The sequence below is a fragment of the Taurulus bubalis genome (assembly GCF_910589615.1).
Source record: "Taurulus bubalis genome assembly, chromosome: 16".
Classification (NCBI taxonomy): domain Eukaryota; kingdom Metazoa; phylum Chordata; class Actinopteri; order Perciformes; family Cottidae; genus Taurulus; species Taurulus bubalis.
Window position 1 is genome coordinate 2,477,361 of NC_136604.1, and position 14,323 is coordinate 2,491,683.

A 14,323-nucleotide genomic window follows, 5' to 3' on the forward strand; every position below is an offset into this window, starting at 1 on the left:
GATGATTGGAAATGTTCAAAAGAGACAGAATCTGGAGCTCATCTCAGATCTTTTGTCTTCTTTCTTATTGGGCAGTAAAAAAGCAGATGAGGTGGTGCCAGCCCTGCTCCTTCTCTCAGTAACCACAGCCTGGGATGACAGGCCTGCTAGTCGTGAAACGAGAATGAACAATATATGATTACTGGTCGCATGTTGCTGCTAGCCCTACACTGAGTACAGTACGAATTAATGCAATCTGCTCTCTCAGGCCATTTTACTCTCCAGTCACTGAGGTGCAAATTACCATAGAGCCCACCACACAACATGGATGGCAATGCAAGTGTTGTGATTTGATTTATTGCCCCAGTCTTCAGCTGTTGGCAATAACGCAGTCACATCAATAATACCCATGTGTTCAGCAAAAAGCGACAAGTTAATTAGAAGAACAAATGATCAAACTTCCAGGAGCACAGTTTAGGGCAACGAGGGTAAATCTAGGTGGATGATTCTTCTTGTGTCCGAACGAAACATGACAAGTTCTTGAAGATGGGACTTGAGATGGATTTAATGGTTTGTTCCCGTTGCCATTGGTTACAATGCGGTGCAACGAGTCATAGAACGCAATGTTTTACTTGGCAGCTTGATTTTGGTGAGTGGGAAGCCAGTGAGGGATCACGCCTGGCTTTGTGTGTCCCTCTTGCTAACATACGAGACTCGTCCTGTATCATTTACATTTAATTTACATTACACTTTGGGAAGTTTTACAACTGTTAAATCATTTGTCCTGCATCACATGCTCCAATAAACAGAATATGCCCAAATAAAGGCATTTAAGCTACATCATTGACTTGGTGTACTATATTTGATTTTACTTTCATGCACTTTTTATATTCCGTCTAATTTGATGTTGTTTTGAGTTTTATTTTTGCCCCGTCCAAAACAAAGTATGACACACAACATTACTAGAAAATACCAAAATGAAATTTGACTTTCAATACCTTCTATTCCGGGTTCTAAATGTAGGAACTAGTGACCGAAGAACAAATGTTGCTTTCCCTGGCCAGAAGTGCACTCTCTCTCTGCTTTACACAACTGTAGTCGTTGAGTTGTAAATATCCTTGTTAATGGTAAACTGAACATATTCGGAAATCTACATTAAGATCTCAAAATCATGTTTATTTCATGGATTACAAAATGCTGGTGACACTCCACAGGAATGCAGATTAATAAGCATGATTCACATTTTGTGGTTTTCTGGATGAAACAAGAAAAAAAGTGCATCATTCTGATACCTCAGATGAAATGTTGTAATCTCACAGGTAGCTTCTGGACGTCTGGGCCCACTGGAGATTTTACTCACTGTCATTTCAATGAAGAACTAAGAGAAACTCATTTGCTTCTGGCCGTGTATTGATCTCACCCAGTCCACTTAATGCAGAGTTCAATCCGCCTGGAGTTGTAGACAGCCTGTGTGGCTCCAGAGGGAGCTGTGTGAAGATAAACGCCTCAAGTGATGGCAATTGAGACTGAAGACTGTAGATGAAGAGAGCCTGTGGTTGTTGGAATGAATGGAGTTTACCAAAACCTCTGTAGCCCTCTAATCTCTGCTTTAAAGGCTCCAGGTTACATTTGGTGCCACTAGCTTTACACTCCACAATCTGTCCGGTCACATTGTGTAATGTAGGTGCAAAGAGTGTCCGGAATAACAACGCTATTATATATATATATATATATATATATATATATATATATATATATATATATATATATATATATATATATATAAATAAATATATATATATATATATATATATATATATATATATATATATATATATATATATATATATATATATATATCTGTTTCTGCTGCTACATTTCGGTCTTATTTATTACATATGAGTCTGGCAATGTTATAAAGTGCAATGATGAATAGGTGAATAATCTTCTAAGTGATGTTGGGATTGACTTCTCATTCAGGAAATATTGATTGCTTACATTCTTGTTTTATAATAGAGGAAAATAATACACTGCTTGGCTGCAGTTAGTGCAAGAACACCGATATGTGTTGACGAAGGCAAAAAGTGTGATGATAACCCATATAGAGTGTTGCAGGAATGAGTCCTAAAACCCGGACACGAGTCAGCATTTTAGCACTTCTGGTTCCCTCGTCTCATAGTCGATGAGTTTTTAAATGGGTTTTTGGTTTGATGTCTGAAATAAGGTCTATGGAACACAAGCTTAATATATTTTATGGTTTTGATGAAGACATAAATTATGTCAGTAAACACCCACGTGAATTTAGAAGCTCTTACGTGTTTTTACGTCGTCACTCGACCTCAAGTCCACCTGTAGTTTAGTGTTGGCGACGTCATGCAACCGTGGTGTAGTTCCTTTATAGCCTTACGTTAGCTTTTTACTTCTGGCGAATGCATTCATGTCGCGTTAGTGAAAATGTAAGTATCAAAAACTGATGGTCACCAAACTTATTTAATAATCCAAATTCCAATGGAAGAATCCCATTGACTTTGTTGAGGCATCATCCCTGCAGCTGTCCATCAAGAAGCATATTCATTCAACTTGAGGAAAGCGGCTTGTTGGAAGAAAAAAACATGTTTACTATTAATCAGTTACTGTTTCACTGTTACATTGATAATCATATGTTCTGTTTATTAATCATATACTGTGTAAAGGCTTGTGAACAACTCCTTGTTAAACTTACATATGAACTGGCAAACTACTTGATGAAGTCAGGAGACGTTTGTCTCTGAGGAACAGACAGGTCCTTGCTATATGTGACCATGCAAGCCAATCTAAAGACGTCATGAGAGCTTCTGTGATTAATGTATTTAAGAGGTTGCAATTCACTCGTTGGTCTAGCAGTCTAGGATATGCAATGTGTCTATCATGTTGTGTAATTCTTCTCTGCTCCTTCCTTGCAACGAACAAACGTCCTGATTGAATGATGTTACCACCAGGTGTCGAGTAAATGTTTCTAACACTGCTGTAAGCCCATGCTATAATGTCCTGCACGAAGCAGACAAATGAGAAAAAAAGTGAAAAGAAATCCTATGTTGAAAATTAGACTTAGATCTTAAATCTTAGCGCATTGAAATGCCTTTGCTGCTGACTGCATGACGTTGTGCTGTGATCCCACATTTAATAAGGGCCGCTTTACTTTTTTGGGGATAAAAATTCTCCACAGTCATGTTGCTAGTCTTGCTCATTTAGACGCGTTAATCTCTATGAGTGACGGATTACAATCCTGCAGCCAGTCCGTGAAAGCATTTCCATAACGCTGTACTGAACACCTGCTGTCTGAGGAAAGACTCAACACACACACAACATACATTCAACTGCACAGGACTCACGTCTTTTAAAATAAACAATGCACATTGACAACCTTTTAAGCCAAATAAACCTGTTTTTATAATGCACTTTTTTTTTTCACCAAAGCCTGCTGAGAAGTGGAGACAGAAAAAAAGAAAAAGATTTGTATTTACACTCATGTTATATTGGCCTCTAGTCCTTACTTTTGATTCAGTTTCTCTCTGGAACCGACAACATTGTAGAGATATCTTTATCAGAGTTGACAGCTCGTCACGCAGAGAGCATGCTCGATGTAATCAGACAGTTGACTGTACATCACACTCTAATGCGCACACACTGACACGTCCTGTGGCAAGTGACCTGTGACTGGAAACAGCTCAGACATGGAAAGGATGACTTGGAAGTGTATCATACCGGCTTGAAGAAAGCTGAGGCCAGAAGGCCAGAAGATATGAAAATAATAGGAGGAAAGGGGAAGGGTGAGTGTGTGGTAAAGTAAGAAAAAAGAAAGAAAGTTGCTCTTTTGGAAAAACAAGCGTAAAAAGAAAAACGGAGATTGTAATATTTTGCTTGAGAGAAACCAATCTGTCAAACATTCACTACTACATCCCACTGAACTGTAAAACAGCAGCTGCCCAGCATGCGGTACATACATACATGCATACATACATACATGCATACATACATGCATACATACATGCAAACATGCATACATACATGCATACATACATACATGCATACATACATACATGCATGCATACATGCATACATGCATACATGCATACATACATGCATACATGCATGCATACATGCATACATGCATGCATACATGCATACATGCATACATACATACATGCATACATGCATACATGCATGCATACATGCATACATGCATGCATACATGCATGCATAGATACATGCATAGATACATACATGCATACATGCATACATGCATGCATACATGCATGCATACATACATGCATACATGCATGCATACATCCATGCATGCATGCATACATCCATGCATGCATGCATACATCCATGCATGCATGCATACATACATACATACATACATGCATACATACATACATACATCCATGCTGTGGATGTGAAATATATTTTTCAGCCAGGCACCCCTTGATGTAAATACACATCGCTGTGCCATCAGTTTCTGATTTAATATAGCATATATGAAATTCAGTTCATGAACTTACACCTACATTTTATTGAATATATATGAAATAACTATTTTGAAAGGATTTTTGAATGGATGCTCATGACCCGTCCTGAGAAGGGATTTTATGAAGCAAGTGGTTTAGAACAGTGAGGTTCATTAATAAATGAAAAATGAAATGAAAGACAGAATACAGTGAGATACAATCGAGGAAACAAGAAAAGCATCCCATTTAGACACGAGTACAGGTTTGCTGCTGAATGAAGGACTTGGTCTCTCTCTAAATGGGAAGTTTGCAGCAACTTTCAAGTGATCAGGTTCCAGGACTTTCAGTATACCTTCAGTAGAGAACAGTGCAGACAGAGACGGGGCCGCCTGCCTCGCCCAGCAGTCTTTTTGCCTGGGGGGCGACCAACTGGCCGTCTGGCCGGCAGTCAGGTATCTGCGAGGCCTGCTGGCTGCGGCGCGGCCGTGTTCACCAGATGCAGCGCTCCCTCAGGTGAGCGCTGCATCTGGCAGCTCCAGGATCCAGCAGACCCACTGGCCCTTGGCCCGAAACATGTTGGATGAAGCCCGGGCCTGAGAAGTGCACAGATAAACATGTCCGTATGCGGCGCACACTGGACAACACCAACAATGAGGACAGGTAAACAGCCTCTACTGCTGTGGATGCCACACGTCATCACTGCACATAGACCTTCAATGGGGAAACATGTTTCCACAGTAATATATGAAGATCAGTAGCTTCAGGGACAGAGTGGTGGGAAGTCCCAGAACATCTTTCATTTGATTCAAGCAGACTATTATGCACAAAACCAGAATAGTTATTCCGGAATATAAATTGAAAGAACGCTTCATCTTCGGAATTTACTTTGAAGAGCCTAAAGTGACAATTTTGAAGATTTGAATTTAAATAAATGTCTGTTAAGTCACTACCTATCACTGAATAGATAAGGTAACAAACACTATATAGCATATGGCCCACTGATGGAAGAATAGCAGCATTTATATATTTGCAGTATCTCTGGTGATATTCCTGAATAATAAATTCAGTATTTCAGTATTTCTGCGCACACACAAAAAAAAGCGAACTTGAAACTCAGGTATGACAACAAGACTCCAGACCGCTAAACTCAAAGCACAATTCTATTGTTTTCACTCAAATAGAAACTCTCAAAAGGTTTAACCCTGTGCATCTGTGTCAATTGTTGTTGTATCTCGTTATATGCTAAATATGTAAAAATAAAATTATCAGAGCAGTTTTACATCAAATCTGTATCTTTTCTCTTCTGTAAATGGGTTTAAAAGTATTGATGACTCATCCATCACTTGGGGCGCTGTCCCCTTTTCCCTGTGAAAGGGTTTTTACTATCTTTATTTGGGGGAGTTTCTCCTGATCCGATGTGAGGTCCAGGGACAGGAATGTTATGTGTACAGATTGTAATTGTGATGTTGGGCTATATAAAATAAAGTGAATTGAATTTAGAAAAAATAATCCAATCAAATGATGTGTTGGTACTTTGGGCGACTGGCTAGCTACAGTCATATAACTACACTTCGCCGTTTGTGGATTGTAGTAACTAACAGGTAAATATACAGAGAGCCCAAAATAAATGTGGATTTGGATATTAATTAGCAAAAAACTTTTTAATTTCCAAAACAATGTGGCTGAGGCAGTAATTTTTTTTGCGCCATCTAATGCCAGTAGGATTCAATGCAAAAAAGGTATCACACATTACTACTTTGCAGTTAAATATTAAACATTTATTCCAACACTTTGACATAAGGACATCTTATTATTATAATTCAGTATATATATATATATATATATATATATATATATATATATATATATATATATATATATGGCGGGCCGTGGATTGTGTACCTACGCTATGTGAGCTTTATGCGTCCTGCTGCGTGTCTCATGCGGTCCAGTAACCACAAATCACCACCAGCTAATCCGTCTCTCAGGCATCAGCTTGAGATTCAAGAGTCAAGGTAGCTTCTTCTTTTTTAAAAGTGGATTTATCCAACAAAAGGTACATTACCGCCTCGTCTGCCCTGACGAGAAGGAGAGACAGGAACGTGCAGCCTGGGGCGTGATGAGAATGGCCCCTCCGGAAGTCTCTTTTAGGGCGCTGATTGGATAAATTGTATGTCACTCATTTATATCTTTAATCAGTGATTGGCTAAACTGCTTCTTTGACCCGTCTTTCTTTCTTATCTTTCACGTGCACTAGCAGCAGAGACGTGCACTAGCAGCAGAGACGTGCACTAGCAGCAGAGACGTGCTGAGGCAGCTGAGCGGTGCACTAGCAGAGAGGTCAGGCAGGAAAAGCATATATTTAGTGCAGCTATCCTATTTTACAAATATTACTGGGTATATTCTATAGCTCAAAAACACAAATATTGACAATTTGTATAATTTAATATTATACTTCTTATTAATAATTTTATAAATATATATATAACAAAATAATTGGTGGCTCAAGGTGGGTGGCCAGGCCCCGTTGTCCTGTATTGGCCGGGCGGCACTGGGCCAAGGTCTAATTCCGTGAAATGAAACTTCCTTTTTTCTGGACGAGTTCCTCTGGCTCAGTCACTGCAGGACATGCAGATGAACGTCCACCTGGTGACGTGCAAACAGCCGGCGGCGTTTGGCCCCTGGGCGTGTGCCAGCTGGAAGCTCGGTCGCTGGCGGCTCGAGGGAGGCTCTGTTCATCTGCTTGTACATTGCATATTTTCCGGTAAATCGTTTGAAATAACCACATGGTAAACTCACTTTTTAATTGCTCCCCGTTGCTGTGTCTACGGTGCATAGAGCAAAAATGTAAGTCGATTTGGATAAAAGCGTCAGCTAAATGTAATGTAATGAACAATCCTGTGTGATTGAAATATAATGTTATACAATTGTATTGAGAACTTGGTCCAAAAGGAACGGAGCAGTTTCAAGTCAAATTATAGAAATACATTAAAAGAAATATACAGGCCTCACCTGTACAGCATCTAAACAGAGGGAACAGCAAAATGAATACTAATCAAAGACAGCTGATAAGGGGATTTTACAGGACAGGTGGCATAACTTAGGCCCATTGTAATTTATACATACATATCTGAATCAACTGCATGCCAGGTGTATACAGCCTCCATACCTACACATTATTATAACATTGGTTACAACAGCTGAGGTTAGCCGTAAAGAGTAGTTTTTTTTTAATGTTTTTTAGTCCTTTGTATTCGGTGTTCCTGCAGTGAAATAATAGACTAATATGAAAAATAGACATTGTTGTTTTAGTTGATGATATGCAGTTCATTTTCACCCCATAGAGAGTTAGTTTGTTCCTGTTGTACCCGACACGTTTTATGCCAAAAGAGCAATATATTTAATCAAAAGGCTGCCAGTCTCATGTTACGCACCTTTAAGCTTCTACTTATTACTTACTAGAAGATTGGAGCACAGGATCTGAAGTCATGTCCCATTACCGGTTCATGTTGTTTTCTACGTCAGTGAGGATTAAGCTAGAAGATGGAAAAGAGACCATTTCCCTCAAAGCAACTGCATCTCAAGTGCTTTGTCTTCCATTTTTATGCTCATTTTTTAAATCAATTCTATTGAATCCACTGTGAGAAAAGGGACTTTACCGGATCCTCTTCATAAGCAGGGACATTACCATAAATCCATTCCATCGTAATCCTCACCCCCACCGTCCTGGGGTGTTCTTCAGTACGAGAAGGCCACCTCACCTGTTTGAATAGGACATGATTGCTGAGTATCTGCCTCACGCAGCAAAGTGCTCTAGTTTAACCCTTGAGGCTAAAGATAGATCCCCGAGACCCTCTTCAGCTCCGAGTGGGCTGTTAACTTCAGTTTGTTTCTTCCCTTTTGATTTTCCCCAAGTCTAATGTAGAACACATTCTCCAAGGGGGTGACTTTAACAGTCTACTTAGTGCATTAGGTCTGGATGTAGCACGTAAATGTTACAGTTGTCCAGATAAACTACTAATGACTTTGTAACTCTGAAATCCAAAGCGTGGTTGCTAATGATAGCGTTAATTTGGTCATTTGTTTTGTTTTTTTGATAAAAAAAATAAATACAATGCATGAGTCACTTTTAGTCAACAGAGTAAAAACATTTTATGTCGTACATTTGGAATTTCTCTAAGCATTCTGAGGCTCCAGCTGTTGCCAACTTTGATGTGTACATGTGTTTTCCACGTCTACCAAGGGGTAACCTGTTACCTGTACGTACCAGATAATATAAAAGCAACAACAGACGGACTCGCCTCACTAGATGCATTCGTACTTACTGCCGTTGTTGCTCGGTGCTCATAAGTGCAACTGCAGGAGCTCTCCACTGCAGAGCAGCATGGTCATCCAGGAACTGTCTTCACTCACTAGGGGTGGGCAATAGGTTACCACAACATGTGGCTTTCATCCAAAACAGATCATATGAAGCAGCTAATATACTATAAAAGGGTTGAGCCACGATTTAGGATGTGGACGCATCGTTAACGAGAGTTTGCATTACCACCAAATAACTTTCAGAGTCCTCTCAGAATCATATCTTCATTTAAATTATTTAGCCCGTCTGTGACATACTTTACACACAGGTATTCTCACTTCATGTGTAAAGCTTTCTGTAGCCCCCATGCTGTTGAGAGACTGAGGCAATTCAATTCAAACTAATTGGTTGCGAAACCTTATTTTCCAAGTATTGATCCTGGGGGCAAGCCACAAAATGCAAAAACCTCAGCAAGACGGATCTGCTGTCACGTCTTACAGTAGAAATCAGGCAATCAATGTCACACACGTCCACCGGGGCCTGTATGAGCCTAATTCCACTCATCGGCGCTAAATAGTGAAAACCCTCGAGTTCATCAATCTTCCATTCAGAGATTAGATTCTTTAGTTAATAGTCCACTCTTTAACCTCTGAACAACCACTGCATTTATCTGTGTGAGCCAGCAGATGCTCCCTCTATTCGTCAGAGGGAGGAGATGGAACAATAAGTTTTACTTTGATCGCTACATCCTTTTTTTCCGCTCAGCTTGCTTCACTATCATTCCCAATTTGGAGCCGTCTCTCTAACCCCCGCCCCATGGAACACATTTGATTGGTCAATTTAGTGGAAGACGACATGCTTGGATGTAAAAGTCAATATTTCCTGAATTGAAATAGATGACCAATAACTTATGACACATCCTTTCACCTGATACAGAAGTACGTTTCTGTATTGGTGGGGCCGGTTCTAACATTTCTAGACCCTAAAACTGAGACCTCCTTCCACCCACCGGCTTGAAATTCCACAGAATTATTCAACATTATATACAAGACATTGTGAAAGGTGAAGCTAGTGGCACTGGGACTGAACAGAACAGAAACCCCTCATGCATGCCTTTGTTACAATGACTTGATCCTTGATCTTAGGTGTGTATATGCAGTCCGTCTTATTCCTAGGGTGTCAAACTCAGACGTTTTGTAAAGGCTCTTGGCGTCTGATACCAACGCACATGACACCCTTAAGCGGCTGTATGAGGTGTGCAGTGCTTTTACATAACTTTAACACATGCAAAGTAGGATAAAGGGTGACAAAGTCTGTGTTGGGTGGAGTAACGAGGTGGATGGATGTGTCAAACAAGTCGTTTGTGTCCCGTGTGGGAAAGAAACGCCAATGGGACTTATTTTAGGTTAGGCAAGTACTTGACGTAAAGTCCTTGAGTTGCGGCACGTAGTATGTTGCCTAAACCTAATGCACAGTCAATGCACAGACGCAATAGAATGGGAAAAAGCGTTTTTTCCGCCGGGCGCCACGTTCGGTGTGAAGACAGCATAAGTGTCCGGTCCTGTCCAAGCGTCCGTATGTGACGAGTTGGGAACGGGTTGGTAAATGAGGTGCTGGGAAATTTGTGGATTTAAAGTTGTGATTGGTTTGTTTGACAAATTCAAAAAGCGTGCATTAAAAGGAGTTTTACAAATAGTGTCTGGTTAGACGTTTGCTCAGGTTGATGGTCGGAGGAGCTGTGATGAGAATTAAAAGGTTTCTCTGCGGATTGATGGTTCACCGATGGCACTACGGAGAAATGTTGGAGTCTTGGTTTTGTGTCACTCAACTAAAACAAGGACGCACATGAATGCAACTTTTTTTTTCACACTAATGCACAATTGTAGAAAGTAACTTCATGGTGAGAAAAGAAGAGCTACATGTAAGAATGAGAAAACATTTATTCATCATTAAATTATTTTTGAACGGTTATATTCTCTATATTTCTTGAATTGTATGCTTGCCTGGATACAGATTTCAAATGTTTCATGTTCTGCTGCCTTGATGGCAAAATACCATAGGTTACACTCCCAATGTATTGAACATGATCTATTAGAACAGAAAAAGATCTTTACTTCACCTGTATTAATATCAAATTACAATTCCAGAAAGCTAGAGTCAAAGAGATATGTGACCAACCAAATGTTTTTTCTCTCTTCCCCAGATTACAAGTGCCCACGCATCAAAGTCAGATATTGTCAAGTCGGGAAGCCCCAAATCCACACTAAAGCATATATGGACAGGAAGCAGTAAGGACATGTCCATCAGTAGGCTGCTGTCACAGACTCTACATGGCAAAGAGAACAGCACAGCCTTGGACCTTCGCTATGATACTCCAGAGCCCTACTCTGAGCAGGACCTGTGGGACTGGCTGAGGAACACCACAGACTTGCAGGACTCGCGGCCGCGTGCTAAACGGCGGCCAATGGTCAAGACGGGGAAGTTCAAGAAGATGTTCGGCTGGGGGGACTTCCACTCCAACATCAAGACGGTCAAACTCAATCTGCTGATCACCGGTAAGATTGTGGATCACGGCAATGGCACCTTCAGTGTCTACTTCCGCCACAACTCCACAGGCCAGGGTAACGTGTCCGTCAGCTTGGTACCTCCAACCAGGGTAGTGGAGTTCGACTTGGCGGCACAGCAGTCCGTCATGGATGCGAAGGACTCAAAGTCCTTCAACTGTCGCATAGAGTACGAGAAAGTGGAGAAGGGTGCCAAGAACACACTCTGCAACTTCGACCCATCCAAGACCTGCTACCAGGAGCAGACCCAGAGCCACGTCTCCTGGCTCTGCTCCAAACCTTTCAAAGTCATCTGCATCTTCATTTCCTTCTACAGCACCGACTACAAACTAGTGCAGAAAGTTTGCCCAGACTATAACTACCACAGTGACACTCCCTACTTCCCTTCTGGCTGATGTTCCCATTCTATGCTCTCATATACAGAAAAGTGGACGAGTGGAGCACAGACTGGGGCTTCTACCCATCCCAGAGAAATGTGTATGTTAGCCGTACTGTCCCCAACCATGTTCATACTACAGTCAGCCATTCCAACTGATTTCCCAATTTGATGTTCTGAATTTGGCAAAGATTTAAAATGTAAAAGGTGGTATATAAGACTGTGAAGTGCTTGAAATGACCTGAAAAACTCTGTGATTACGATAAATAGCAGTTAGAATTTTGATCCTGAATTATGTTTTGTCACTGTTGTGTAAATAGCAGGGCTTTTTGGTCCTTTTGGGATCACTTTTAAACCCTTAGTTGTTTGCTTTATCTTTAGTTCACACTTTTCAAACTAGATGTTGACAACTTTGTTTCCTCTTTTAGCATATAACTCAGACAACATATGGACTGTTCGCCCCTGCTGTGCTATTTACGCTCTGCAGTTTATCCTGCATAAATGGAAAACAAAATTAATTCCTCATCAAAAAAATAAAAAAACACTCCTTTTTAATAAACCTGCAAGGCAGCTGAGGAGGACAGTCAAGATTTGAATGTGCGTTTGATGCTTTTAGCAATGTAAGGTGGTCTTGCCTATGTAGGGGTGAGCTAGATCTGAGCAGGCTTCCCCTCAGGTTGGGAGAGAAAATGTGTTAATGCGCCGAGACACTGACACTGTCAACCTTCAGCTGCCAGTGTTCTTGCTAGTACAGCTAGATGTTGAGTTTGTTGGGTGATTGGCTCGTTCTCAGCTGATTGAATGTCTGGTTACCTGATTGATTGATCAGCGGGTTGTTTGTGGGGGATGGGGCTTGCTCATTGTCACTTAATATATCAAATGTAATGTATTCTATATATTAGAGCCTAATTTGTATGAATGGTTTGTATTGTACATAGAATATCCCATTTGCGCTGCTTCTGTACATACCCCAATGAGCTGTGTGTTTACCCCTTTCCTGCTAATTCTGCTTGTTCACTCCATTTATGCTCGTTCTTGGTTCCTCTAACAAAGAAAATGATGTTGCTGCCCTAGTTGTGAATTTCTTGAAATCAGCAATCCTGTACAGAAGCTGTAAAACTGACTAAATATATTTAAAGTATTCATTGAAATTTTCTTTATTGGGGGGTGGGGGTGTGGAGATGTAAAAATAAATTAAAGAACACAGTACATTTTATCGATTGAATGCTGGTATGTGTGGGTTCTTTCTGTGATTCTTGCTGTAATAATGAGTAATGACTGAAGTCGGGTGACAGGTCACTACACCTGTCAGCAGTTTGAAGAGGCTGATATGTCCAGTGTGTAGTTGTGGATGGTTAAAATACCTTATTACATGTACAGGGATTACAGTTCATTTTGATATGAACGGTCAGTAATTGGCAGGAGGTCAGGGTGGTTGAATGGTTCAAACACAGGACTTTTACCCAGGTGGTTAAATACAGTGTAAAACCATACTTTGGTATTAAGTACTTAACTACGCTAGTTAACAAACTTGCTTATTGTGACACAAAACAATCTTTTCCTAAACCTAACCAAGTAGTTGTGTTGCCTGAACAACTTTAAGTTGTATTTCCATTATTCAACGTGGTGGGTGCAGTTTGGCCCATCTGAAGAATTGATAACCACCTAATATCATACTACATTTCATTAGTGTCTTCAGCGGTGTCACCCCGAGAACCCCGTTATTTCCACACTGCTCTCTACATAGAGCATTTTTATTGCACAATTCTACAACACTCTTCCCACATTATAAAAGACTTTACCATATTTGTGCAATCCACTGAGCTATGCTAGTGATAACAAAAAGAAGATGGTGATGGAAAATAAATCAAAGTGCAGCTAAGTAAAGACCACTTGGTCGTAGTGGTACGAGGGAAATATCACACCTATGGTAAGTAAGAAAAACGTCATATAATGTACTTTTTGAAACAGTGACAAAATGATTAACACATATTATACTTTGTACAATACGAGTTACACCGTTAAGCAACAAGCACATGTAAAACTCATCTAGAGCCACAAAATACATACAGTTACAAATACTCTGGTTTATCAGATCATGGGATTATTCTCAAATGTTCCTCAATTAGAACTGTCCTTAGGAATAAGAATAGAGGCAGTTACAATCCTTACACCAATTTTGGAATCAGTCAGTGTCAGGTGAACACACGGAACAAAACCAAGTGTCAGGTTGTGGTAAGAGAGTGGACCCAATTGCCGTTGCAATGATTCAAAGTACATTTATTGTCCAAAAAAACAGGCTTAAAAAATACTAACGTGAACAGAGAGGTTTGGTAGGCATAACAAAAAACACAAGAACAGCCTTACTCACTCGGGCAGAGGAACGGAACAGGGGAACAAGCGGTAAGACACAGTTCAACTCACAGGACATTCAACAGGGGTCACAGATGGGACAACACATTACAAGCCGACAAGGGGACAGGAGACAAACAGGGTTCAAATACAAGAGGAAGCTAACGAGGCACAGGTGGAAACAATGAGAGCAGTACAGGTGAAGGGAATACACAATCAGGGAACAGGGCAGACAGACAATCAGGGATAATCACAGGGGCAG

General features: G+C 40.5%; 1 protein-coding gene across 1 annotated transcript in view; it reads left to right on the plus strand.

Moving 5' to 3' along the window:
- nxph1 (neurexophilin 1) overlaps positions 1-11,728 on the plus strand; it is a gene marked incomplete at both ends in the record, with an annotated part of 47,270 nt that extends 35,542 nt beyond the window's left edge. Inside the window, one exon of the mRNA XM_079231760.1 lies at positions 10,973-11,728. Within this exon, the coding sequence (XP_079087886.1) occupies positions 10,973-11,728 (756 nt within the window). The remainder of the gene's footprint in view (positions 1-10,972) is intronic.
- Between the last annotated feature and the right edge of the window lie 2,595 nt (positions 11,729-14,323).